The following is a 26,889-nucleotide window of genomic DNA, read 5'->3' as shown; positions in this document are numbered from 1 at the left end:
ACCGTACTGGGACCGGGGTCCCACTGAGTCACATAACCAAGAAGCACTGCTTCCAGGTCATGTGGCCAACCACTTGGACCAAGCAAGCAAGGTGCGCAACATCCTAAGGCTCCGCCGTTTTCTCATCTGGGAAGAATGGGATATTGTTGGTACCCTGCCGTATGCTCCATCGAAGTTAAATCAGCAGCTGGTACTGAGTGCTTCATTTCATTATTATTGTTAGAGTTACTGTCTTTGTTTCATGTGTGGGTGTTTGTTTGTTTGTTTTTCTCTCTGAGAAGATAGGAACAGTCTAGGGACAATGAGTCATTACTTGTCCCTGCACCTAGCAGCAGGCAGAGAGCCTGATGTCACTCCCTCAGGCCCTTCCTCCATCTTTCTCTTTGTCCAAATATACCCTTATTAGTCATGCCTTTCTTATTTACAAATGACAAAACTTCAAAACAACCTAGCTGAAGCTAACGGAAGCCTTTATAGGCTGACATGACTAGTAATCTATGTCGGGGAGGTCATGTGGCTCCAGGCGTGGCTAGAGCCAGGACTATCTGCTTCTCCGCTTCCTGCACTGCTGCTGAGCTGGCCTCATTCTCAGGGGATTCTCCCACAAGGCAGGAAAACAGGTCCCTGGGTGCCTTGGTTTCCCTTTGCTCTCTCTCCTTCCCTTCTCTCCTCCTCTACTCTCTTCTTTTTCTTTCCTTTCCGTTGTGACAGACAGGGCCTCATGTGGCCGATGTTATCCTCAGACTGGATATCCAGCCAAGGATGACCCTGGACTCCTGATTTTGCTTCCACCCCTGAGTGCTGGGATTATGCGGCTCAACTCCAATTGTTTTGTTTTTGCAATAAGGACTCAAGTAAGTCAGGCTGTCCTTGAACTCCTGGCTTTCCTGCCTCTGCTTCCCAAGGGCTAGGAATGTAGGCTCATACAACCATGCCAGACCCCAAAGAGCAATTTTAAAAGAAAGGCCTGAGTGACCCAGGTTGAGTCACATGGTCATTTTTTGGACCAATCGTGATTGGTCAAGCCGGCTTAACACGTCCACCCAAGTTTGGCAGTGATATTCCCACAACAGAAAGAGAGATGCTATTCTACCTTTGTTGGTTGGTTGCTTGGTTTTTTTCCAAGACAGGGTTTCTCTGTGTTGTTTTGGTGCCTGTCCTGGATCTAGCTCTGTAGACCAGGCTGGCCTCGAACTTACAGAGCTCCGCCTGGCTCTGCCTCCCAAGTGCTGGGATTAAAGGTGTGCGCCACCACCGCCTAACCTCTGCCCCTACTTTTTTTTTCTTTAGTATTTGTCCTTTTTTTTATGTGAAAACATTTTATGTATAACTGTAGGAGAAATAATACACAGCTTGAAAATAAAAAACAGGTTACAATTCAAAAGTCCAAAGTTATGTGAAATTGGAAAATATTTTCTCTGTAGAAAGGTAAAAATGATAACATTTCCCAATAAGCCCTTTTAAGCCAAATAATAGCTGAATGATACATATAAATATTGATTAGATTCTGGGATACAAAATCTATCTTCATCTGTTCAGAGAGCTATGTTTTACTTAAGTTGTGTGAGATTCCTATTCATCTTCCCCTTCACTGTTTGATTTACAGCAGACATTTTTCTATAGGCTAATCCATAATCTAAAAAGATTTTAGCCGGGCAGTGGTGGCACACGCCTTTAATCCCAGCACTGGGGGGAGGCAGAGGTAGGCGGATCTCTGTGAGTTCGAGGCCAGCCTGGGCTACAGAGTGAGATCCAGACAAGGTGCAAAAAAAGATTTTAGCCTCCCCTCCTGAAAGTACAGCCAGCATATTCTTTTATCAGCTTGATACGGTATATATTCTTTTTTTTAAAAAAATATCTATCTATTATGTTGTTTTTTAAATTATGTTTACAGTGTTCTGCATGTTTACATGTATTCCTGCAATCCAGAAGAGGGCAGACCTCATTACAGGTGGTTGTGAGCCACCATGTGGGTGCTGGGAATTGAACTCAGGACCTCTGGAAGAACAATCAGTGCTCTTAACCTCTCAGCCATCTCTCCAGCCCTTGATACGGTATATATTCTTATCCTAATAGTGAAATGTTTCATTAAAGCTTGCCTAAATATTGGGCAAAACCAAAACTTATTATAAGCCACAGTCATCCTAGGGTCCCCCCTGCTAGGTAGCCTCCCTGGACCTGTGGGTTGTAGTCTGATTGTCCTTTGCTTTATATCTAGTATCCACTTATGAGTGAGTACATACCATGTTTGTCCTTCTGAGTCTGGGTTACCTCACTCAGGATGATATTTTCTAGTTCCATCCATTATCCTGAAAATTTCATGATGTCATTGTTTTTCTCTGCTGAGTACTCCATTGTGTAGATGTACCACATTTTCTTAATTCATTCTTCAGTTGATGGGCATCTAGGTTGTTTCCAGGTTCTGGCTATTACGAATAATGCTGCTTTGAACATAGCTGAGCATATATCTTTGTGGTATGATTGAGCATTCCTTGGGTATATTCCCAAGAATGGTATGGCTGGGTCTTGAGGTAGATCAATTCCCAATTTTCTGAAAAACCACTATACTGATTTCCACAGTGGTTGTACAAGTTTACATTCCCACCAGCAGTGGAGGAGTGTTCCCTTTGCTCCACATCCTCTCCAACATGAGACTGTCATCAGTGTTTTTGATTTTAGCCATTCTGACAGGTGTAAGGTTAGGTATCTCAGAGTCGTTTTGATTTGCCTTTCTCTGATGATTAAGGATATTGATCATTTGCTTAAATGTCTTTCAGCCATTTGTGATTCTTCTTTGGAAAATTCTGTTTAGCTCTGTAGCCCATTTTTTAATTGGATTGTTCAGTATTTTGATGTCTAGTTTCTTGAGTTCTTTATATACTGTGGAGATCAGTCCTCTGTCAGAGGTGGGGTTGGTGAAGATCTTTTCCCATTCTGTAGGCTGTTGTTTTGTCTTATTGACCGGGTCTCTTGCCCTACAACTCTACCTTTGTTTTTTAAAGACAGAGTCTTACCATATAGCCCAGGCAAGGCTTGACCCTGCAGCCCTCCTACCTCAGCCTTCTGAGTGATGGGATTACAGGCTCTTGCCACTACAAACAGTTCACCTTTCTCTGTGGCCCAGTTCATAGGTCATTTCCTCAGGAAACTGTCTCCTCTCCTTTCCCCTAGCCAATTGCCAACACCTTCTGGCTCTAACTCTAGCCTGGGAGAACACACAGCGAAGAGAGCACTCTGTGTGCATTTCTTGGGCAGGCTCCCAGCCCAGGCTATGGCACAATGTTGGTAGCCCGCCCTGCATTTACGTTGTTATCTGCCCAGATCTGGATGGGTTCGGCCCTCACTATGGGTATAACTTTGTGGGGCTGCATGGTTGGAACTCTGAGCAGGCCAGACATCACCATGGCTCAGGCCTGTAATCCCAGCAGATGAGGCAGAAGCAAAAGGATTGCCACAAGTTTAGAGCCAGCCAGAAGGTCTGTCTCCAAACAAAACCAAAATCAAAACCAAACAAAAACTAAAACAAGATCCCAGTAGACAGTGGTTCTCACCCTTCCTAATGCTGTGACCCTTTAATTCAGTCTCCTGTTGTCATGACCCCCAATCATAATGTAAGGATCAGTGTTTTCTGAGGGATTGCAACCCACAGGTCGAGGACCACTGCAGTAGTTAACCTAACCCTAAAGGCTGTGTCAGAAATAGGTATGATATTGAGAGCCACTGGTAGCAGAGGAGTATGGGAGTATACAGTGCTCAGAAGGTCAACCTATGAGAACCAAGGGTTCTGTTGGAGGAAACCTTATATGCAAGGCATTATGGAATTACTGCCTTTTGAATGAATTGGCTGTCTCTTGTAAACTTCTTGTGCAATAACAGCTATGATTCTTGTTTACCGTGCATTTCCATACATGTACTTACTTGTCCCTGAGTTTACTTTATAGTTTTTACTAACTAGTTGTTAATGAATGGAGATATATATATATATAGAACAAAGGGGCAACAAAGATGAGCAGGAAGATGGAAGAAACTAGATAGAATACTGAGAGAACAGCAGAAGGGACAGAGAGGAGCTAAGCATGAGAAGGAAAAGATGTGTAGATATAATTGACTTGTAGGAATAAAGTGAATGGGGGTTGGGATTGAGCTCAGTGGTAGAGCTAGCAAGCGCAAGGCCTTAGGTTCAGTCCTCAGCTCTGAAAAAAAAAATAATAAAGTGAATGGACTAAAGAGCTCGGTGTGCTTAGATCCATTCAATATCCCAAGTTTAGATCCTCAGCTGGTTGTTAGATTCTTCCACGGACCCTGGAGAAAACAAACAGGGGCTGGACAACCTCTTGTTTTCATTAGTATGAGAGCCCAGTTTGGGCTTAGGTAAGACAGAGACATCTGGGACAAGGCTTGCTATTTGGGGGAGGCCATGGCCTGTTGGCTTTAGGCTCTCTTCAGTAATAGACACAAACGACCATTTGGCTGCTCCTCCTGCCACCCACAGCTGAGGAGATATCTTGGTGATAGCCAGCACTCTGGAAACAGCCGAAGGACCAGGTCCTTGGTAGCTGGCAGTCCTGCCCTAGGAATCCCAGGACCCACCCTCCTGCCACCAGCACCCTCAGGAAAAAGTGCTCAGAAACACATGTCATAGGTGAGTGGCCACAAGCCGAGAGCCACCAAGCATGCTTTCCTGAACCTTTTCACCTAGCCAAGCCCTTCCCACACCACAAATAATACTCAAAAGTTGTAGGTCCTTTTGTAATTTTTTTAGAAAACAAACAAAACACAGCAGTCATTTATTCTTAAGTTTGTACTTTACAAAACCCCAAGGAAGAAGTCCTCACGGGAAAGGTGTCGAGGAGATTGTAAGAAGGAAAGAGGACAGCCAAGAACAAGCCCGCTCAGCTGAGGCACCAGGCAGATGCTAGGTCCAGGCCAGCGCGGGGAGGCCTTGCATGCTGGCTGCACACAGCTCAGCTGGGTGGCCTGAGAGTATTTCAGCCCTGAGACTGTTGCCATTTGATGGGCAGCCCCCCGCCAAGGCTTCCAAGGACGTGGGCTTCTGCCAGGCCAGGGAGGTGGCCAGCAGCAGGTGAGGCTAGCCATCTAGGAGCTTCAGGATGCTCTCCCGTTCCTTCAGGGTCTTCCAGGCCTGGTCCTTTTCCTTCTTCGTGGGGGTGCGCTTCTTCTGCCGGGCCGCCATGATCTTGCGAAAGGCATCCATGACCTCATTGTCTGCCATGCGGACCCGCTGCCTTAGCTCCTGCCGGCTCACCTCCTCCTTTGCCAACCTGTGGGGGCCAAGTGTCATGGTTATCCCCTCTCCAGAGTTTGTGCCCTCCTTCTTCCAGACTGAACCTCCTCACAATCCCAGCTGGGCCTGGCACTTCTTGGCCTGTTTCATTCATGGCCAATGTGCACAGATGCAGAACCACAATGAGCTGGAACTGTGTGTGAGGCATTATTTAAGTGCTCCAAAATGTTAACTTAATGCTGCTTATAGTAAGGGCAGCATGTGGGAGCTCAGGAACTACGCAGGAAATCTCTACCTTTCTGTCAATTTTGCTGTGAACCTAAAAATACTCTAAAAATTTTTTTTTTTGAGATAGTCTCACACTATAGCCCAGGCTTACCTGGAAATTACTATATAGCCTAGGTTGGTCCTGAATTGAGGTAATCCTCTTGCCTCCACCTCTCCATTGCTAAGATAGTAGGTGTGAACCACTGTCCCCAGCTTAAGAAATAAAACCTAGGAGCTGGAGAGACCAGCTGCTCTTCTGGAAGACCCAGGTTTGGTTTGCAACACTCACATGGTAGCTAACAACTAACTCTAGTTCCAGAGGATCCAATGCCCTCTGTAGGCACCACACACACATGGTGCATAGACAAACCTGCAGGCAAAACACCACACATAAAGTAAAAAATACATATTAAAAAACCCCATAAATGCTGGGCAGTGGTGGTGCACACCTTTAATCCCAGCACTCAAGAGGCAGAGGCAGGTGGATCTCTGAGTTGGAGACCAGTCTGGTCTACAGGGTGAGTTCTAGGATAGCCAGGGCTACACAGAGAAACCTGTCTTAAAAAACAAAACAAAAAAAATCCATAATCTTAACACACACACACATGCACACGAACACGCGCGCATACAGCCAATTCTCACAATAATCTTTCAAAGTAAGAACCATTATCCCCATGTTATAATAGTAAAGGAACCCGAGGCTCAGGTTGAGCAAGGGTGACTGAAAGATCTGGAAAGACCAGCTTCAGCTGGGCCTCAAGCTCACCCTCTCCCCGCCTTAGCCATGTGTGAGAATTACAGCTGTGCCCTGCTGCACCGTGCTTCAACCGTGTGTGGCTCTGACTTAGCTCCCCTGATGGTGGAGCGGAGGGTCTCTGGGGAACCTAGTTCTTGCTGCTTGGGCCTGAAGGGTCTTGCCCACAGCCCTGCGGCTGCAGCACAGCCTCTGAGAGCCCAGCCATTTCCACGGCATCCCGTACCTCTGCAACCACACAGCATTCCTTTTTTTCTCATTCGCCCTACTGTAGTTTTGCCCTTGCCACCCCCTGTAGTTTTCTCCTTGCCCTTGACAGGGACTGTGAACCAGAAAGAGGCTTGGATTCAGCCTTGCCTCACAGCTCAGCTCAGCTCTTGACCGGATGTGACTTCAACAAGGGTCCACTTGGCTCCGCTTCATTGGCTTCTATTCCTCATCTGGTAGGTGGAGAAAATGCCACCCACTCTCTGGGTTGTCTTTAGATAAAAGGTGCCCAAGACCCTGGCACACAGTGGGCACCAAGCAACACTGGTTTCTTTACCCTCAGCTCCCCTTAAAGCTCAGCCGCAGCTGCCCCTCCTTTGAATGGTGTGAGTCCTCCAACCACCTGAGAGAGCAGGAGTCCGTTTCTCTGCCTTCTTCTGGCCCCGGCACCAGGTCAGAGATGGGAAGAGGCAATGGAGACCGGCCCTGTCAGGGCTCCGTGAGGAGCCTGGAGTCTTGCTGGAGCACTAACAGAAGGGCGGCTCCTACCAGTGCCCTCACATGTCACTGCCCCCTCCTCCCCAGTGCAGCACAGTGAGTCGGTGGGAGCCGACACAAAATGAACCGCACTATGACCGACTCTCACACACCAGCAAGTGTGGGTGACGAGCCAAGCACCAGCACAGACAGCCAAGAGAACGTTAGCAACTCACAGGCCCGAGAAGGAAGCACACTAGTTTTCATTAGTTCCTCTATGATGTTTTTTGTGTGTTATATGTGTACATGTCCATGTTGCATATGTGTGTATGCATGTGGAGGCCAGAGGTTGCTACTGGCTATCTCTACCGTGCTTTACCATATTTTTACTGTAATCTATGCACTTATGTATTCATTAGGGGTTACATGCCATGGTGTGCATGTGGAGGCCAGAGGACAACCTGCAGGAGGTGGTTTTCCATCGCTGTTATGTGGGTTCTAGGGATTAAAATCAAGTGGCCAGGCTTGGCAGCCAGTGCTTTCTCCCCGCTGAGCCATCTTGCTGGCCCTTGGCCTTCTTTTTTGAAGCAGGATCTCTTAATGGGACCCTAGACAGACCTATTCGGCTAGGCTTGCCTCTGCCCATCCAAGCATTGGGGTTACAGATGTGTCCTGCTGTGGCCAGCTTTCATGTGTGTGCTGAAGACTGAACTCAAGAGGTCAGGCTTGGTGGCCAGCATTTCCCCCACTGAGCTACCTTCCCAGTGCCTCTGTAGTATTTTGATTAAATAATACCATAAAGAAAAACACAGCCAGGAAGTGGTGGCGCACACCTTTAATCCCAGCACTCGGGAGGCAGAAGCAGGCAGATCTCAGTGAATTCAAGGCCAGCCTGGTCTACAAAGTGAGTTCCAGGAGAGCCAGAACAAACTATTGCACAGAGAAAGCCTATCTCGAAAAAAGAAAAGAAAAAGAAAACACACATAAAAAGAAACAGACAAACAAATGCAACACAGCACTGTAAATATTACCGAACTACACTTACCAATGGAGTCAGGCTGGAGAGATGGCTCTGGTTAAAGTGTGCACTGCTTTCGCAGAGGACTGGGGTTCACTGGGCTGCTAGCCAACACCAGTGACTCCAGCTGCAGGGCAGCCAACAACCAGACACCTGCACTCATGTGCACAAACCCACATAATAACTCACCCACCTGAGACATAGCTTGGGGGAGCAGGGCTGCTCCCTGGCACAGTGCTCACTCACCTCAGCAGGTCATGCTTCTTGGTGCGGTTGTGTGCACTGAGGGCCTTCAGCTCAGCCTGTCGTTTGCGCAGCTCAGCGAGGACCTCATCCTCTGAGTCCTCGGCGGGCCGGTCCTCAGACTCCAGGAGGCCCTGGGCAATCAGCTCCTCCTTGATGCGGCTCTCCAGGGACTTGGTATGTGGCACACTGTAGGCAAGGCCAGCACCTGAGCTCTGAGGGCCAGCTGGAGGGCCCCTCAGAGTTTCCTGGGGCCTCCCTTCACCTTGTGAAACCACTTTAACCACACATACATTATATATGAGTTGCAATCTTTTACAATATATATTTCCAAGTTTTTTTTAAGTATATGTAACACTTAAATCTATTTTAAGTACAAATAGGATCACTCCTTTCCCCCCATTTGGTACTCTACTGTTTTAACTCTTCCATGTCGAGTACATTGCTGCAATGATTAGCAGTCCCAGAGATTTCATATGTAGTTTTAGCTAGCCCCTCCCTTCAGGTGGGCCCTGGGGTTATCTCCAGGGGGAGCAAAGGTATGGTGATCAAGTCTGTACTAAGTCTGTCCAGAAACCAGGCCAGCACTTCCATCTGAGATGTCTGCGCTTCATCAAATGGCCTCAACCTCTGTGTGTCCATAAGAAGACAGAGAGCTGACAGCCAAGCCCAGAGTGCGGGTGGGGTGTCACTCACCTGAAGGGCTTGTTCTGGTTTCGGGGAGAGGTGCTTGCCCCATCAGCCCCTGATTCTTTCCCAGACATGTCAGGAATAGGAGAGTCCTCCATAGGGGAAATAATATTTTCCTAAAGACCAGAGACAGGTTAGGAGGAGAAAGCTGTACAAGCTCCACTTTCCCGCCCCTCTCTGACACACACAGACGGTCTTCACAAGCTGGATAGCAAGAGTCTGTCGTCTTCTTCATCCCACTTGTGTTAAAAAGCTTCCTCCAAAGCTCTGATCATTCCAGAAATTCCTTTTTGGAGGGGAGGGGAACATCAATAGCCAAAGAAGGGGGCACAAGAGCAGCAGTGACAGGAAATACCCCAACACTGCTCCTCCTCCACAGCAGCTGAGCTACACTACACTTCCCAGGCTCCACTGCAGTCAGATGCACTCCTGGGACAAATTCTCCAGAGGAAAGTGATCTTCTCAGTCACACCCAGAGCGCTTCCTCCACATCCTCCTCCTTACTCCATTTCTGAGGGCCTGGTGCGGTAACCACACCCGGAGTGACCTTGGTCAGGATGAAAAGCCACTATAAACTGGAGTCTCTGCAGGGCTAAGGCAGACTTCCCCTTCCCGTTGCCTCAGTCTACCTGGAATGCATACCCCAGACTGTTTCTTGAGAGAAAAACTATTGTTAGGGCCAAAAGAGGAAACTGAGGTTTGAGGACATAAAGCGTGTTTCTAAGGTAGGCAGAGGCGCAAAGATGCCCACGCGCTCACAGGTTTTGGTTTTCTCAGACGGTTACGTGCAGCCCCAGCTTGGTTACGTGCAGCCCCAGCTTGCGAGCCCCCGCCTTCTCTCCCGAGCACATGCGGCCACGCCTAGCCCGCAGTCCCGTCAGACTGAGTGCTGCTCACCTCCACCAGGGCCTGCAGCAAGCGCTGTGTCAAGGCACCAAAGGGACACCCGTCTTCTGGCTGCTCATGCTGGGCTTCGGACTTCTTCAGCAGGGCATCGACATCTACAGTGGACAGGGAGAGGACAGCGGGAGGCCTGAAGCTCTGGGAACTCAGATCCGGGCCTGAGGTGGACAGCGAGCTGAGGGACTTACCTTTAGTGTCCAGTTCAGTCAGCGGTCCCATGAGGCCTTTCTTCTTGTCAGCCACAGCTGCCGCCCGAGCCCCGTCCTTCTGCTCCTCCAGCAAGTCTTCCTGGGCCCAGCGCTGGGAGTAGTGTTTCCCCAGTGGGGGAATCTGCGGCAAAGAGGCCACTCAATTCCAAGAGGTAAACACTGGCCACTGAGCCTGGAGTGTGGGAGACTGCTGGCATGGGACACCCCATTCATTCTGCTTCATTTGTTGCCGATGTCCCTAGCCCAAGGCCACTCGTGGTGGCCACAAAAGGCAGAGAAGATAAATCTACACTCTGGGGCTGGAGAGATGGCTCAGAGGTTAAGAGCACTGACTGCTCTTCCAGGTCCTGAGTTCAATTCCCAGCAGCCACATGGTGGCTCGCAACCATCTGTAATGAGCTATGGCGCCCTCTTCTGGCCTGCAGGCATACATGTTGTATACATAATAAATAAATCTTTAAAAAAAAACAAACTACACTCATACTCTAGGTAGAGAAACAGGTATATAAAGAATGAAAACACTGGGGGGGGTGGCACACACCTGCTGTCCCAGGACTCAGGAGGCTAAAGCTGGGTGATCACGAGTCTGAGCCTGGGCCGAGTCCCTATCTTGTTTCAAACAAACAAAATAAAGCAGAAATCAAAATACACCTAGAAGCTGATATGCAATAATCAAGATATAAAGTATAAGCCTAGTATCCCTTCATCCCATCACTCAGGAGGCAGAGGCAGGCAGATCTCTGAGTTCAAGGCCAGCCTGGTCTACAGAGCAAGTTCCAGGACAGCCAGAGCTGTTACATAGAAACCCTGTCTCGAAAGAACAAAACAACAACAACAAATGATATAAAGTATAAAATACTATGTTCGTGGATCTTTTTGGTCACAGGTAATTCTTCTAAAGAGAATTAGGGCCCAAGGCAGGGACGAGAAGGGATTGTTTTGGTTTGTGTTTATGTATGTGTGTGTGTTGCTTTTTAAACTTACTACTGCTGAAATGGATTGCCTTTTCCCTGCTTCTTTCTTTGAGACAGGGTCTTGATGTGTAGGACAACCTGACCTCAAACTCACAGTGAGATTACAGGTTGCTGTAGTTCTTGAGGTCATGATTGAATCTAAGGCCTTGTCCATGCTAAACACTTGCTCTACCCCTGAGCTCTATCATTAACTGCATCTCTGGCCTCAGATAAGTGTTTGTTTGTTTGTTTAATTCAAGTAAGTGTAATTAAAGCAGCCAAGGGACCACAAAGTCACCAAGTGAGACCACTTCCTTTGCTGTTCATGGGGAAAGGGCCTCACACTCGTAAGCCCAGGCTGGCTTCACACTTGCCTCAGCCTCCCAAGTGTAACAGGTGTGAGGCACTAGGCCCAGCTTCCTCTTTCTGCTGAGGAGTCTGGAAAGGCGTCTCTGGAGGCAGTAGCATGAGCTCAGGCCTTCGAGAGTGAGGCAGTCTGTCAAGCTGCGAAGAGCTTGGGCACAGACCCTGGTGGGACCAGCAGGAAGGAGACATGTCTAGTCTAGCTCATAAATGCAGCAGGAAAGAGGGGTGTGGCCAAGGGAAACTGCAGTGCCACCAAGCCCCGAGACACTTGGACTCCATCCTGTGGCCACCAGGGGTTAGGAAGGTCTAGACGCAGCACACCTGCGGTGGCAGTTGCTGCCCTGTGGTAGTCCCCTCTTCACACGTTGTCCACTTTCTTTTATGGAGCATGTCTTATTTCATTATAAAGAAAACTAACTTGCTGGGGATGCATCTCTGCAGGCAGAGGGCTGGCCTGGAATGCATGAAGGCCTGCTAAAGCCCTGCATTCTGTCTCGGGACTGCAAGACTGGGCACGGTGGCACATACCTGTGATCCCAGCACCAGGGAGTCAGAGGAAGCAGAGTCACAAGTTCAGGGTCATCCTTAGCTACACAAAGTTCAAGACTGGTCTGGGATATATGAAATCCAGTTTCAAAAAACCAAAAAACTTTAAACCAGGTGTAGCAATGGATGTTTGTAGTCCCAGACACCTGAGACCCGAGAGAGGGAGATGGTGAATCCCAGAGTTTAAGGTCAGCCTGGGCACCATAGCAAGTTCTAGTGTCTTAGAAATGAAACAGGGACTTAACTTTTAAATACTAAAGAAAGAAAGAAAGCGGTTGCTGAAGTCTAAAAGCAGGGAGCGTGTCCAGAGGCTCTTAGGATAAAGACAAGCAGACAGGATGACTTCGCTGACAGATGCTGAGGTGGGGGTAACAAGGGGAGGCTGAGCCTCAGTGTCTGCAGGGGTAACACAGCGGGAAGGGAGGCTGGGAAGGAAGAAAGTAGATCATGCGGGCTTTGTTGCCTACGATTCAGAGGCACCTCTGAGCCCTCCTGTTCCCTGACTGTACGGCTCAGGGTTTCTACCTTATAATGCTCAGCTTCATCTTCGGGGGGCTTCAGGAGCTCCTCTAGTGTTCGTACCTCCTCACTGGTGATGTCAGCACAGTAGGGCTCCACAGAGGCCCAGAACCTGAAGGGAGAAGCAGACCCTGAGACCCCTGGGCTCCTCTAGCCTTAGCCCTGGGCCTTCCAAGACTCCACCACCAGTCCCTAGGCCCCTCTAGTTCTCGTCTACGTGCTCAGGCTCAGAACCTGTTGGGAGCATCATTCTTGGGGATCCGAGGCACGTCGATTGGGTCATCAGTGAATTCATATTCCTGGATCTTGGGCTGAACGTTTTTGGATTTGGGTCGTCCTGGGCCAGGGCCGGGCCCATGTCCTGCCTTCCCTTCCAGTTTCTGCTTCTTGGGCTTCCCATGTTTTGGGGGAGCACCAAGCTCATGGTCTCGACCCAGCTTCAGGAACCGTCGATCACCCTTCTTATCTTGCCAGTCAGTAAGGATCTGAAACACACAAAGGCAGTCACTGAGAAGGAGAGAGGAGACAAGCACCTCTTTCCCATTATGGATAACTTGAGATCTAGAAGTTGACGCCATTAAGTAAACTACTTCTCCTTCAAAGCTCGGTTCTTTCTCTGTGACTTTCTCACATGGATTTAAACATAGGTCTACATTCTGATTCCCGTCACCCAAGCTAGCCACAGACTGTTTGGTAGAAAGGTTAAAAAATAAATAAAAAAGGTTATGCCCCAGGGCATAGCACTCCTGGTCAAATATGCTGGTGGTGGTGTTTTGGTGATGGTCAACAAAGACTTGCAGCTAATCATTTCAATCATCAACCCGCCTGGGAGCTCTGTCTACACAAACAACCGACTGTGTTACAGTGCGTCTCAGAAAGCTCCCAGGGAACTCCAGGGACTACCAGTGGACAGAGTCCATCTCCTGAGGTTCAGTTGGATGGCAGCCCTGACCCTTGGGACCTAACTCTGCTGTCAGTTCCCACGTGGGTCTCTCTTCCCACCCATCCCTTAGCCTCCACAGACAGAGCTAACTAATGGCCCATCCCACAACTTGACACAATCTGTGCCTAGTGACATCCCCTCTGGTGGAGAATCACCTGGGTCTCAGCTTCCAGCACACGCAGTCGCCGGCTTGCGGAGGACAGCAGGGTCTCCAGCTCCAGTTGCAGGGTGTCCAGCTCCTCGATACCAATGCCATCGTCCTCCGAGCGGGCCAGCACTGCTGTGTATCTCGGACAGACCTTCAGGTGGTCCACAGACTTGAAATCATGGAATTGCAATGGGCAGTCCTTCAGCTCACTCATGGCCCAGGAGACGGGACCCTGTAAAACTAGAGAGGAGAAGTCCGTTGGGTGGGAGACAAAGTAGAATGGGAGAGGCCCAACAAGGACACCAGGCTTCAGTACCCTTAGAAGTAGGGATGGCTTCAAAGCTCCCCATCATAGAGCCCCGACTGTACACCAAAGGAGGGCTTGCTTCACTGAAGTATGCACACAACCTTGGGGCATGGGCTTTATTCGTAATTTTTTTTTTTTTTTTTTTTTTTTTTTTACATAAAAGGAAACAGACTCTGAAAGGGTAAGCCTAGACTCCTAACTGCAGTTCATTGTCTTTTTGTCTGGGTAGCACTTAAGACTGAACCCAGAGTCTCACACACGCTCTATCTTCAGTCCTTTTTTTTTTTTTTTTTTTTTTTTTTTAGACAAAGTCTCTCTATGGCCGGGCGGTGGTGGCGCACGCCTTTAATCCCAGCACTCGGGAGGCAGAGGCAGGCGGATCTCTGTGAGTTCGAGGCCAGCCTGGTCTCCAAAGCAAGTTCCAGGAAAGGCGCAAAGCTACACAGAGAAACCCTGTCTCGAGGGAAACAAAAAAAAAAAAAGTCTCTCTATGTAGTCTTGGCTGGCCTGGTACTCATTATACCTGCCTCTACTTCCCAGAGTACTGTGATAAAGGCATGCACCACCACACCTGGCTTCTAGTCCTTTTTCTTTTCTTTTTGTTTTTTTGAGACAGGGTTTCTCTGTGTAGCTTTGAGCCTTTCCTGGAACTCGATTTGTAGACCAGGCTGGCCTCGAACTCACAGAGATCTGCCTGCCTCTGCCTCTGGAGTGCTGGGATTAAAGGCGTACGCCACCACCGCCCGGACTTTTTTTTTTTTTTTTTTTTTTTTGAGACAAGGTCTTGTATAACCCAGGCTGGTCTCAAACTAGCTAAGTAACCAAAGATTTGTTTCCAACTCTCAAGCGATGAAATTCCAGGCATGTAACCACCCCTGGCTTATGCAGTGCCAGAGATCCAAGTCAGGACCTTGTGCATGCTAGACACAGTCTCCAAATTACATTCGGCCCCCTTTCATTAATTTTTATTGAGACAAGCTCTCACTAAGTTGTCCAGGCAGGCCTTGAACTTAGGATCTACTTGCTTCAACCTCCCAAGTAGTTAGGTGGCCTCCTAGCTGCAATTCGAACCCAAGTAGTCTCAAACCTGCACTACAAGAGAGAGATATGCCGGTGTGCTCTGTCTCCCTAGGTCCTGTTTTCCTCTGTTGGGCTATTCCTAGCATTCTATCTTCCAGGGTTGGCCCAACCTCTCCTTGGCTCGCCTTACTCCACCTTCGCACCTTCTCTGTGTCCCTGGCAAATTTGGAACACGAGCTGGTCAAGCAGACAGAACTAAGTTCCAGCCCATCTTCTTCTCATGTGCCCTTCTAAACATGTTATTTAACTTGAATCTCGGTTTTTCTCCAGGCCAAGAGATGATGCCTCAGTCCGTCTGCCCATTAAAAAGTATAAATCTGTAAAATGGGGGCATCAAGAGTACCTACCTCCCTGGAATGTTCTGAGGATTAAAAGGTGATGCTCGTCAAGTGCCCAGTTCAGTGCCTGGCACAGAAGTGGGACTGCTTAATGGCTGGCTCCACCTGTGTGTCGCCCCAAGATCCCGCCTCCAGGGTCCTCGTCCTCTAGGGAGCCCCTAACCCAGCCCCCGCCTCTCCTACCTCCTCTCTGCGGCCTCCTACAGGCCCCGGGCCGCAGGAGGGGGCGGGGAGTTCAGGGCTACCAGAGCAACCGCCCCGGAACTGGCTATGGGCGGGCCCCCTGCAGCTGACGCGAGGGCGGGGACACGACCAGCCTACAGTGGCCTGCGGGGGGTGGGGGTCTAAGGCCACCTACGAACCTCCGGCAGGTGGAATGCTAGGCCTGAGGCGTCCCCTAGGAAGCAGCCCGGGGCCAAGGCGGGGCTCAGAGCCCAGATCTCTAGGGACCGGCTGCCCGGCCGGGCCCCAGGGCTGCAGGTAGGAGGAGCCCGGAGAGGATAGGAGAGCACCACCGGAAGGAACGTCAGGCTCCTCCGGCCCGGCCTGTCCTAATTTGGTGCCCAACCTGAGGTCGGGCTGTACTATTGTTACGTGGGGAGGAGTTACAACCAGGGCGACAAGAACCAAAGGCTCTGGCCAGAGATGTATGGAGACCCAAGGGGACCCGAGTGCCACTACGCCACTCAACGCCTTCTACCAGTCCCAGAGGTCCCAGTGTGAAATCGTCCCGGAGATCCTAACGTCGTTCGGCCTTACCTCCCCGGTCCTGCCCGAGATGGTCCCTCCCGGAAGTGCTGGTCGAGACTGCGGCTGCGCCTCTCGCGAAAGGGCAGGCGTCGCGGGGCCGGGCACTTCCGCACTTCCGCTTTCCGGCCCAGACAGTACCCGCGATGGTGAGAGACCCGGGGCTGGGGGCCTCCCTGTGTCTTACCTGATGAGGCTGTGGGTCTGGGGGAGATGCTGTTTGCCGCCAGGGCTGGCGGCCGGAGGTCGCCCTGGAATGAGCGGGCACGATGTGGCTGGGGAGGCAGAGGGTGGGGCGAGGGCCGAGGCGAGGAGGAAGGGGCGAGCTGGGGGGCGAGCCTGGCAGGAGCAGGCCCAGAGGCTTCCGAGTTGGGCATCCCCGGAAGGAATGGCCTCTCCCCAAAGTTCGGAGGAGGCAGGAAGCGGGGTAACTTAGCCTGTGTTGGCGGCTCGCAGCCGAGGTAGGACCGCTGAGGAATGAAGCGGGGCCTCCCCCATCCACGGTAGAGATTGGCTAAGTACACCCCCTTGTCCCCGCCTGCTCTCTTGATCTCACGGCTCCCCGAGGCGAGTGTCCACTTCTCCTATCACCCCTGGGTCCCTCCAGCCCCTTGCTTCCAGGCCTCAGTGAAGGTTCTGTGGTGTTGCCTCCATTCAGACTCCTTCCTCGTGCGGTACCGTTGTTGATGACCGCTGGCCCTTCCCTTCCAGGGGGTGCTCGGGTTTGGGGTCTGTGGGTGTTCGTACTGTTGTGTCTCTCTTCCTACTGCTTTCCCCGGTCATGCTGGCTTTGATGACCTTAGTTCTGAAGACTGGACTGCTTGTGACTCGACTGTCTTCGGGGAGACACCTTGAAATTAGACCCTCTTGTTCAAACGTCATCCGCTTTCCTAATCTTGGTCATTCTTCTGTGTTCCGTGTCCTAACTGGTTTCGTTCCTCAGCCTGAAAGCTTTTTCCCCTTGACTGAGGAGATAGCTTTTTATTTTAAGCATTTTTTTAATTGTACTTGAAAGCATCTATTCACTAAAGGGCAAATATCACAGGGCTAGCTACCTACAATTCACTTTTAGTTTTCTTTGTTTGAATATTGACAAAATAATTAGATAGCCACTACTCCAGTCAAGGTGGAGAACATTCTATCCTCTTCCGATGGTACCCACTGCCCCAGACAACTACTAATTTCGCCCTTCCGGTTTTGCCTTTTCTTGGTTGACATCAAGACTTCTCTAGTATCTAGACGGAACTAGAGCTGAGCTACGTGACCACTGACGGGAGTTAGTTGTGTTTTTAGCCTTTCCCCCTCTGTCTGTCTGTCTGTCTGTCTGTCCCCTGTGATGCTGTGCTTGCCTCCACTGCTCCAGTCTGTACTCGGGGGCCTCTTCTCTGCCGTGAGTCTCACTTCCCTCTCTTCCGTTCTCCAGAGAGCCTCTGTGTAGCTGAAGTCATATAACTTCCTCCTCAGAAAGTCCCAGTGCTTCCCGCCACATTGAGAGAAAAGCTAACTCAGTGGGCCAGCATTCTAGATTCCTTAGGGTTTTATCCAGCCAGCCATGGCAGCCTGACCCGTGCAATTTAAAATGCTTCATCTGTTCATTTACTCTACAGAAGATTTGTAAGACGCTATGTATAGATGCTGAACTTGTTGAAGTCTGCATAACTGAGTAAAGTTAATGTCCGTTGACCATGAGAATTATAGTCTAGTGAAGGAAAATTCATTTAATAAAATACACGAAGAACGTCTTGCTGTGAATTATATGTAAAGTGTACATATCCTAAACTGTGGTAAATGTGTTGAGGAGGAAGTCAAAAAGAGCGCTTTGAGGAAGGAAGAAGCCTTCTCAATAAGCCGAGCTCTGGACTAACCCAAGCAATGAGGAGGAATGAGTCCAGGTGAAGGGTCGGCATGTGATGAGCCCTGAGGGGAGAGAGAACTTGACAGATCTAATGTAGCTGATCATTATAGCTGACCTTGTCCACTCTACTGAGAATGTCCACGTTCTACTTTTTTTCATTGTGAAATCTTCTGATCCTGTATCTAGTCAAAACTAATTTCCTTAGTATAGATTATTCATAAACCTAGTTATTTTACGTTTTGCCCTCCATTAGCCCTTGTGATCCTCACCTGGTTGAGCTATTTGAGAGCAGAAGTGATCTGACTGAACTCCCAGCATGCTCAGGGCATGAATCAATACATTTGTCAGTGTAGGAAGCAGGTGGAGGACATGGACCCCTCGAGATCAGTATTATTTAGCCTCAGCACTGGTGACTTTTGGAGCTGAGTAATTCTATTGTGCATCCCAGATGTTGGGACAGCATGGCTTGCCTATGTCCCCTTGTCCATAGTCCCTGCCCCACCCCCAGGTCATAACAGTATTTTTCTCCATATTTTGCTAAACACCAAGCAGAATTGTTTGCTGCTGGGAACCACTGCTCTAGACTCCTGACTGAGCTGCATCTTGAAGGCAGGGTGTATTCTGTTCTGTGTGATGATCGTGCCTGAAGCCTTCAGTACTGGGTGTTCCATTGGAGGTGGGGGTTGGGCTGGGGAGGTAGGGGTGTACTGGCTTGGGTGAGGCAGACTCTGGTCCTCTGGCCCTTCCTAATCTTGGGTTTATTTCTGCAGACTGCCACTCTCCGCCCCTACCTTAGTGCCGTGCGGGCCACACTGCAGGCTGCGCTCTGCCTGGAGAACTTCTCCTCCCAGGTTGTGGAACGACACAACAAGCCAGAGGTCGAAGTCAGGTAGGGAAGAGGGTCAGGGCGGAGCTGAGAAGAGCAACTCCCAGTCGTGGACGCTGCCTAAGGGGGGGCGTGAATTTATCCTGGAACCCTCAGGGTCCCTTCAGTGACATTTGTCTTGCTGCTGGAGGAATGGTGGTTCCCGATTTGGAATTAAGAAAATAGAATAGTGGGTTGTCAGGCCAAAACCCACGGGAGAGTGATCCCAAGTGTGGCTCCGCAGAGTGGAACTGTGGAGAATGTTTCCAGTAGCATTACTGAGCCCGCTGGCAGTGCCAGAAGAGGTCACAGGCTTTAGTTCCCAGAGATGACATCTCGGTATTAATAATTTATGGATCAGAACTTTTTATTCTTTATCATTAATACTGCCAGGCAGCTTAGACCCTCTTACACCAAAATGACTCCATATTTTGGATGCATTTTTATCTTGTCTGGCTTTTACTGCATAAGTAAATGTTCTTCCTCTTTGAAATTTCACCTGGCGAGGAGACGACACAGACTGCTAATCCTAGCACATGGGAGGCTGAGGTGATCGGGAACCGCTACACAACCGGTCTATTCTCAAGAAACCAAAAGAGGCAAAATGGGGAAAATCTGGGGTGTACATAGTTGAAATGAGCCGGGTCACCACATAGATAATAAAAGTGTTTTTGTTATTGGGTTGAACCCAGGCCCTTGGGCATGCTGGGCACACACTCTACAACTGAGCCATATCCCCATCCCCAGGGTGATTGCTGTGACTCAGACCATTCTAATGTTAGGATAGACTGTTGTTACTTGATATAAGTGGTTTTTATTCGGGATTTTCAGATAGTGACAGTTCATAGATTATAGGTACCTTTACGAATACCTAGAGTCAGTGGCATCAGTGTGGTCTTCTGATTTTGTGTTTTTAGGAGTAGCAAAGAACTCCTATTGCAACCTGTTACCATCAGCAGGAATGAGAAGGAAAAGGTTCTGATTGAGGGTTCCATCAATTCTGTCCGGGTCAGCATTGCTGTGAAACAGGTGAGTTTTACCATGAAGCGGGGGACGGGACGGGGACACACACACACACACACACACACACACACATACACACACACACACACACACACACACACAGAGTTAGGAGTGCTCTTCACAGCCAGGGATCCTATCCGAAAAGTTACTGAGCTAGACTCAGAACCTGATTTCAGGAATTTACTTGGCATGATTGGCCAGAGCAAACTGGCAGAGCCAGGTATGGTGGCACAAGCCTGTGATCTTAGCACCTGGAAGTCTGAAAAGCCCAAAGCCAGCCTGGGCTACTTGGTGAGTCCCTATCTGAGAAAAACAAACAGAAAGTGGGTCAGTAGGATAAACAGCAGCAACCCTATCATAGGCCTGCTCTGGATTACAAACACGGAAATGCAGCAGGAAGGACACGGGGCTGACTGGGTGTTGGGCCAGAGAAGGTTTCTAACAGGTGATGGTTGTGTGCACTTGGAGCAGTACCAACCAGCACTGGTTTGATAGCCAGTTTCTGAAACTGCCACTTGATTTAAAAATGGATGGTACTTTTAAGCCTGTTACTTTCGTGACACGTAAGGAGAATGCCTTATTTTATAGTCTAACTCGTTGCTACGGGATCTGAATTTCTGTGGCACAGTTAAGAGAGCTTGAAAAAGCCAAACCCTTGTTGTCAGAGGAAAGCTGATGGTGTGTCTGTCATACAGTAGGGACCATAACTGCTGTCTGCCTTCGGTGGGTATGGCTTTCACGGGATGTACGAGGTTTTGTGAATCCTGTACATGATAGCATTATCCTTTTATATCTTTTTTCTAGAATAAACAATTGCATAGTTTTCTTCTATGGGGGAATAGAGAGCTTTTTGAAATAATACTGAAACCTCAAAGATTATGTTGATTCTTCATTTTTGCCTTTGACATGCCTTTGTCTTTTTTTTTTTTTTTTTTTTTTTTTTTTTTTTTGGTTTTTCAAGACAGGGTTTCTCTGTGTAGCTTTGCGCCTTTCCTGGAACTCGCTTTGGAGACCAGGCTGGCCTCGAACTCACAGAGATCCGCCTGGCTCTGCCTCCCGAGTGCTGGGATTAAAGGCGTGCGCCACCACCGCCCGGCGCCTTTGTCTTTATAACATGTATCTTTAAAGTAGTTAAGTCTTTGGGAATATGTAACTAGAACTGTTAGTATTGCTTGTAATGCTTTAGTTAGGGCTAGTATATACATGTACACACCTAAATATAAGCATGTAGATTTGCATTTTGTCTCGTAAAATTTTATTTCAATTCCTGTAGTAATGGGAACAAAATCCATAGTTCATATGCCACATGTAGTGTTTCTGTATTTGAAAGTTGCCCCAATACAAGCGTTCTAATTCTAAATTAAACCAGCAGCCTAATTAAAAAAAAAAAAAAAAAAAAATTGGTACGACACACATGCACATACGAAGTTCTCATTTAAAAAAAAAGAGCAGACGGTTCGATTCTAGCTTGTCTTTCAGAATCAGCTGTGCAGGCCAGCAGTGGGTGGGATGACAATCCAAAATCAGGAGAGAAAGATGCCAACCAGAACACTGGCAACACTCTTGGAACTAAACATCTGACAGTGATTGCCCAGACAAATGTCATGGCGTTTTCTTTGTGTATTTTCTCTAGTAGTTTTATAGTTGGAGGACCTACTTCTAGGACTTTTATCCATCTCGGGTTAATTTTTGTATATTGTGTAAGATAAGGGTCTAGTCGATTCTAACACATATGAATGTCCAGTTGTTAGCACAGTTTGTTGAAGAAATTTTTGCCAGTGTGTGACCTTCTGCCTTGTTGGGAATCAGTTGACTATAAATACTTCAGTTTCTTTCTGAGCTTTCCGTTCTGTTCCAACTCGTCTATGTACAAAATAGAATTTTCATTCCCTACACGTCTCCTTGTCTACAGCATAGGTCTAGGCGTTGCTGTCTTAGTATCACTTGAATGGCTATTTAATGGGGGTTTAAATTTGACCTAGATTCGACTCCAGTTTGAAAAGAAACTTTGTATCCTAAGTGAGAAAAACTGTATCATTTGCCCCTCCCCCAGCAAACAGCTCTAAAAATAGCAATTAAAACAATGTTACAAAATTCAGATTAGCGACTTCTTGCCTTTGAAAGCTTTCAGGGTTAAAAGGAAGCCCCGGGAGGCTGGGTGGCTCTGCTGGCGTCTGATTGTCCAGATGCAGAAGTAATTGGAAGAGTTAAAAGGGAGAGACTTCAGGATTGTTGGATTTTAGTAATGTTAAAGCAGGCACTCCTTGAAGAAGTCTCTGATACCCGGGTGGTGGGTGCCACCAATGCTGAGAAAGGCCACATTTGTGACTTGAGGAAGGTCAGGCCGCTTCAGACACAGGTGTGGGCTCCATTAGAACTGATGAAAGACTCTAGTTCACCAGAGGTCCCCCCTCATCCCCCAGGAATGCCCGTTACAGTAGAGTGGCCCTGGCTGGGCCCTCCCTTCAGTTAGCAGCAGGTGCTACAGTTCCAAGCTCAGCTGTCCGTGTTCCCACCAAGCCTCAGAAGACCAGGCTCAGGGTGGGGTTGGCTTCACATGTTTACTTGAGAGCTGTCTTTCTCTTGCTGCTGTCTCCAGGCTGATGAGATTGAGAAGATTTTATGCCATAAGTTCATGCGCTTCATGATGATGCGAGCAGAGAACTTCTTTATCCTTCGAAGGAAACCTGTGGAGGTGAGACCTGTGCTTCCGGTAGTTATAATTCCCAGGACCCTGTCTCCGGGTGGCCTGGGATTGGTTTTTGTAGTATGGAGGATGGAGCCCAAGGTCTTGCACTGCTGGGCAACTTACTGGGCTATTTCCTGGGTCTGTGGGGTTGTAGGCCAAGGGCAGCTGTTTTTCCAGCTGTAGGGTATCACTGCCTGGACTGAGTCAGCAGTATGTGGTAGCGGGAAACAGACCCCAGGAGGAGGTAGGTCTGTGCAGTGCCCTCCTTCACAGAGTCTTGGGCCTAGTCACAGACAAAACAGTGATTTCAGAATCCTTCCTGAGCTGGCTGCAGTGGGCATTGTACTTTCAGTGTGGGGAGACTAAAGCAGGAAAATCATGTGTTTGGAGCCAGCCTAGGCTAATTTTGATACGTATCTCCACAAGAGAGAGAGGGGGGAAGAAGAAAGACAAGAAAAACATAACAAAAACCTTCCTAAGCTCTCCCAACTGAAGTCCAGCCTCTCAAAGCCTCAGTAAACAGTGAGATGCTTGCTGCCTGCCTTCGTATTTAAAGGTACTCGAGTCTACTCCATAGGTTCCCTGCCAAGTCTCTCTGGTGACCTACAGCCACCATGTTAGAGCAGCAAAGACCATCATCACCCAACATAGCAAATGTATTGCTCAGTTCTTCACCTCGAGCCACCTTGTCTCTGTCCTCTAACCTCCGGGCTACAGAGTAGATGAGCTCGCTCTTCCTCACACATCCTCCTTTAGCAAATGGCTCCAGTTCCGTCCTCTTCCCTGTCGGTTCCACTGTGATTTTGACTATTGGATTGGATTCTTTGAAGTAAGATTTGTGGTCCCTTCATTGCCTTAGCTCATTTCCAATACAGGGCTGTTTGTGCCACAGTCTTTCAGGGACATCTGACCTAGCACACAATTTTGAACTGGGTTCAGTTGCTTGGATCCAGCAGACAGACAAAACGCACTCATCCCTATGCCCCCCTTCCCAAGCAAGTGGATAGCTCGGAGAAGATGGTAGCCAGTTGGATGCCTTTGTGTGAGTGTGGAGAAGCTATGACAAGCAAGTGTCCCTGGGGGGCTAATTTTGTCTTGTGTCTTCTCCTTCCCTGCTGGCTTCCCTCCCTAGGGGTATGACATCAGCTTTCTCATCACCAACTTCCACACGGAGCAGATGTACAAACACAAATTGGTGGACTTTGTAATCCACTTCATGGAAGAGATTGACAAGGAGATCAGTGAGATGAAGCTGTCAGTCAATGCCCGGGCCCGCATTGTGGCTGAGGAGTTCCTCAAGAATGTGAGTAGGACCTCCCCGCTCTCTCCATACCAGAGGTTGGAAGAAGCCATGGGTTCTGGGAATGTGGCATTGACAAGATAGTCCTGAGTGAGGCCAAAGGTTTCATCCTCGAGAGCCCCAAGTTGTTGTTCTCTTACTTCTGCAAGTCTGGGAGGCAAGTCTCTGGTGGAACTGTAGGCAGGAATTCTGTATTTCCCAGTTCTACGTAGTCTCTACCTGTCCTAGTTCAAACCCCGGATGGAGGAAGATAAAGTGCCTGTGACTCCTGGACCATAGGACAGTTAGTCGTGTGTAAGTCCACTTCTCGAGCAGACATAAATATTTTTCTTCAGTGTCTGTTTCTCAGGCTTACCATTTTGGTTTCTTCAACATTCTGAAGAGAAGGGGTTGTTTACAAGAGGAGCGGGCGGCATAGCTTTGTCTAGAGGTTCAGGACATGCCTCTGCCTTCCAAACAATCTCCGGTTTGTTGATACATTCCGCTCCCTCATCGCTGTCTGATCCCTCCTTGGTAGAGTGAATGTTTGTTCTTACTAGTGCATGCAGACCCAGCCCAGGGGAGTTCAGAATCCTAAAAATGGAAATGTACCCACTTCCCCTGGGGTTTAATTATCCTGTGGTTGGCCAGTGCACAAGGCAGTGTTGTTTATACTCACAAATCAGACCGAAGTGTGGACCTGACTCCTCTGCCTCCCCCAGGCACATCACTGAACTGCTCAACTAAGGCTTGCTCTCCTCAGCTGTTAATTTCCTCAGCTGTTATTGTGCACCTTTCAGGGAGGTTGAACATTGGGTAAGATCACCTGAGAGTGCTGGGGGGCGGGGTGACGGCGACAGAGGAGAGAGATTGAGAGAGAGAGATTGATTATGCCCACAGGTTCCAGAACGGTATGCAAATCGCCTGGGGCTGGAGTTGTAGGCGCTGACTGGTGTGGGTGCTGGGAACTGGGCCTCAGGTTCTCCAGGGGGAGCAGTATTTCATCACTAAGCCCCTAGTACTTAATGTTTATTGCCTTTTGTTTTTGAAGCCTGGTCTCACTATGTAGCCTTGGCAGGCCTGGAACTCACTAAGTAGATCCATCTGGACTCATAGAAATCTGCCTGTCTCTGCCTTCTGAGTGCTGGGATTAAAGGTGTGTGTCACCACACCCAGCTGCACTCTTCCAGAGGCTGTAAAGTTAACAGCATAGTGTCAATTCTCGTGACACTCAGAGCAGGAGTCGCACACTCCCATGCCTGGAGCGTGGACTGTTGTGTGGGGTCTTGTTTGCTTCATTGCTCCTGATGTTTCTGTGCTTCCCCGTCCTTAAATTGGGAGTTTGGTAAGCGGTCTGCCCAGTCAGACGTACAAGGACCTTCTCTGTATGCTAAATAAATAAGAACTTCCCAGTTGTATTTCCAAGCTTTACAGGTAAGAAGACTAAAGGACAGGCTAGGGACTGTACTGCGACAATCTTCCAGCTGAATCCGAAGTGGAATTCGAGCGGTAGCCAGCTCTGTACTTCTCCTGGCCAAGAGGGCTCGGGACTTGGAATAATAAACCTAGGGGCCCATCCTGCAGGTTTAGTGGTTGTTGCTTCCAGGCTGTACCATCCCCTGCCAGACCAGCTGTGAGGGTATGGACAAAGACAAAAATATCTGACACCGTTGCAGGGGCTAAGGGTGGGGCCAGGTGCTGGACAGGACCTGAAGCCCTGTGCGTGCCTGCCACAGGGAGCAGAAAGCTCTTCGAAGGCCTGTTCTAGTTTGACAGTCACTCACAGTTTAACATAAAGTACCAGACCTTGGCCCTCTCTCTTGGCTCACTGAGTCCTTTAGCCCTTCACATGTGGGTCTCCGTATCTAAAGCTGCTTCAGTTACACCAGGCAAGCTGTGGGGAAGCCCTCATCACTGAATTGTTTCTTTTTCTGATTTTGTGTTTTAGGCAAGTGTCTTCAGATCACTGCTAGTCTGGCCAAATTAAGAGCATGCTCATGGGGCTGTAGAGATGACTTGGTGATTAAGAGCACTTGTTTTCTTTCAGAGGACCTGGGTTTGGATCCCAGTACCCACATGGAGGTTCCCAAAGAAAGAGTATGCTCATGAAGTACCAAAACCTGATGCTGTACTCAGAGCCCTGAAAAACAGCGGCTCAGAGCCCGCTTACCTGGAATAGCTCACCAGGCCGGATACAGCAGCCCCCATTCATTGCCTCTCGTTCTCTTTGACAGTTTTAAACCATCTGGCTGGATCTGGCGGCCTACCCCCTTGGCCTTCCCTGTGTCTCTGCGTGTCTGCGAAGGTGTCCTGGAGTCACTCCCCGGAGCTCGTGCGGCAGCGGCGGCGGCAGCAGGAAGCAGGGTTGGGTGGGCATTGGATGCGGGAGGTGGGTGTGGTGAGCTTTCTAGCTGTGCAAAAAGGCAGCAGTGGACCTACCCCAAGGCCACGTGTCTGGTCAGACTAGCTTCTGATGTTTAGTCCCCTGGGCCGGGACAGACTTTTTTTTTAAACGTCTTGAAACCCAAACTCTGTGCTTGTGGAAGACTGTAACCTTTTTGTCTTTTTTTTTTTTTTTTTTTTTTTTTTTAAACAACCTCCACCTCCAGTGGCTGTGACTGGCCCCAGTGATTGTACCTTATTGGTCGCTGTGGTCTGGGCGGGCCTGGAGCCAGAAGGCGACTATTTTTCCTGCACCACCCCAGGTGGGGAGAGAGAAGTTTCAGACTCCAGTTTCTCTTCCTTGCTGTCTTGCTCCTTGGGCCCAATAGAGGTGGTAAGGACTCTCTACTAGCCTCCTGAGTTCTGCCTGAAGATGGCCACCGCACTGGTTGGGAACAAGGGCTGAATCTATGATTGCCAGGCAGACCTAGGAGCTGGGGTCCAAAAGCCAGGCAACTTCAGGCTGCAGGGGCCACCTGGAGTCGCCCCCCCCAACACCTCCCCAGCTGAGAGGCCCCAGGGCTTGCCTGTCTGGGTACAGTGCCTGTGCTGGAGGTGCAGAGGTGAGTCCTTGAGTGCCCAGCTGGGCTTCGCCTCCTCTGGCTCCTCTGCTCCCACGCTTGCTGTCTGATTCTGATGAATCCTCCCTTCCCCTAATTAAAGTCTCTTCCTGCCCCTTTGGGGCTGCATGAGGTCTGTGCTCTGTGTATGTGTGGAAGGACAGCTGTTTTTATTCCTTGGAGCCATGTATGGCTGGCACTTGGGTCTGGAGCAGT

General features: G+C 49.1%; 2 protein-coding genes across 6 annotated transcripts; one reads left to right on the top strand and one right to left on the bottom strand.

Annotated features, from left to right (window-relative positions):
- Positions 1-4,742: 4,742 nt before the first annotated feature.
- Tada3 (transcriptional adaptor 3) lies at positions 4,743-15,755 on the bottom strand. Of its 5 annotated transcripts, none has more exons than XM_028863922.2 (10): positions 15,576-15,739; positions 15,223-15,280; positions 13,496-13,728; positions 12,632-12,882; positions 12,404-12,509; positions 9,993-10,134; positions 9,799-9,902; positions 8,908-9,017; positions 8,215-8,400; positions 4,743-5,282 (listed from the first exon to the last, which is right to left on the bottom strand). In XM_028863922.2, exons 3-10 carry the CDS (start codon positions 13,700-13,702, stop codon positions 5,090-5,092), a joined length of 1,299 nt encoding a protein of 432 aa, XP_028719755.1. In that variant the 5' UTR covers positions 13,703-13,728; positions 15,223-15,280; positions 15,576-15,739; the 3' UTR covers positions 4,743-5,089. The 5 variants fall into 5 exon arrangements, with proteins under 5 accessions (XP_028719755.1, XP_028719758.1, XP_028719756.1 ...); XM_028863925.2 differs by having other exon boundaries at positions 15,223-15,236; positions 15,576-15,646; XM_028863923.2 differs by lacking the exon at positions 15,576-15,739 and adding an exon at positions 15,397-15,539.
- A 246-nt stretch (positions 15,756-16,001) lies between these two features.
- On the top strand, positions 16,002-26,805 carry Arpc4 (actin related protein 2/3 complex subunit 4). Its single transcript, XM_028863929.2, has 6 exons — positions 16,002-16,109; positions 18,586-18,704; positions 19,598-19,709; positions 22,303-22,398; positions 23,525-23,695; positions 25,906-26,805. The coding sequence occupies exons 1-6, from the start codon at positions 16,107-16,109 to the stop codon at positions 25,909-25,911; spliced, it is 507 nt and encodes a 168-aa protein (XP_028719762.1). The 5' UTR covers positions 16,002-16,106; the 3' UTR covers positions 25,912-26,805.
- Positions 26,806-26,889: the final 84 nt, after the last annotated feature.

The sequence above is a fragment of the Peromyscus leucopus genome, chromosome 3, assembly GCF_004664715.2.
Source record: "Peromyscus leucopus breed LL Stock chromosome 3, UCI_PerLeu_2.1, whole genome shotgun sequence".
NCBI lineage: Eukaryota > Metazoa > Chordata > Mammalia > Rodentia > Cricetidae > Peromyscus > Peromyscus leucopus.
The sequence above is the reverse complement of the archived record's forward strand: the minus strand, read 5'-3'. Positions and strand labels throughout refer to the sequence as shown.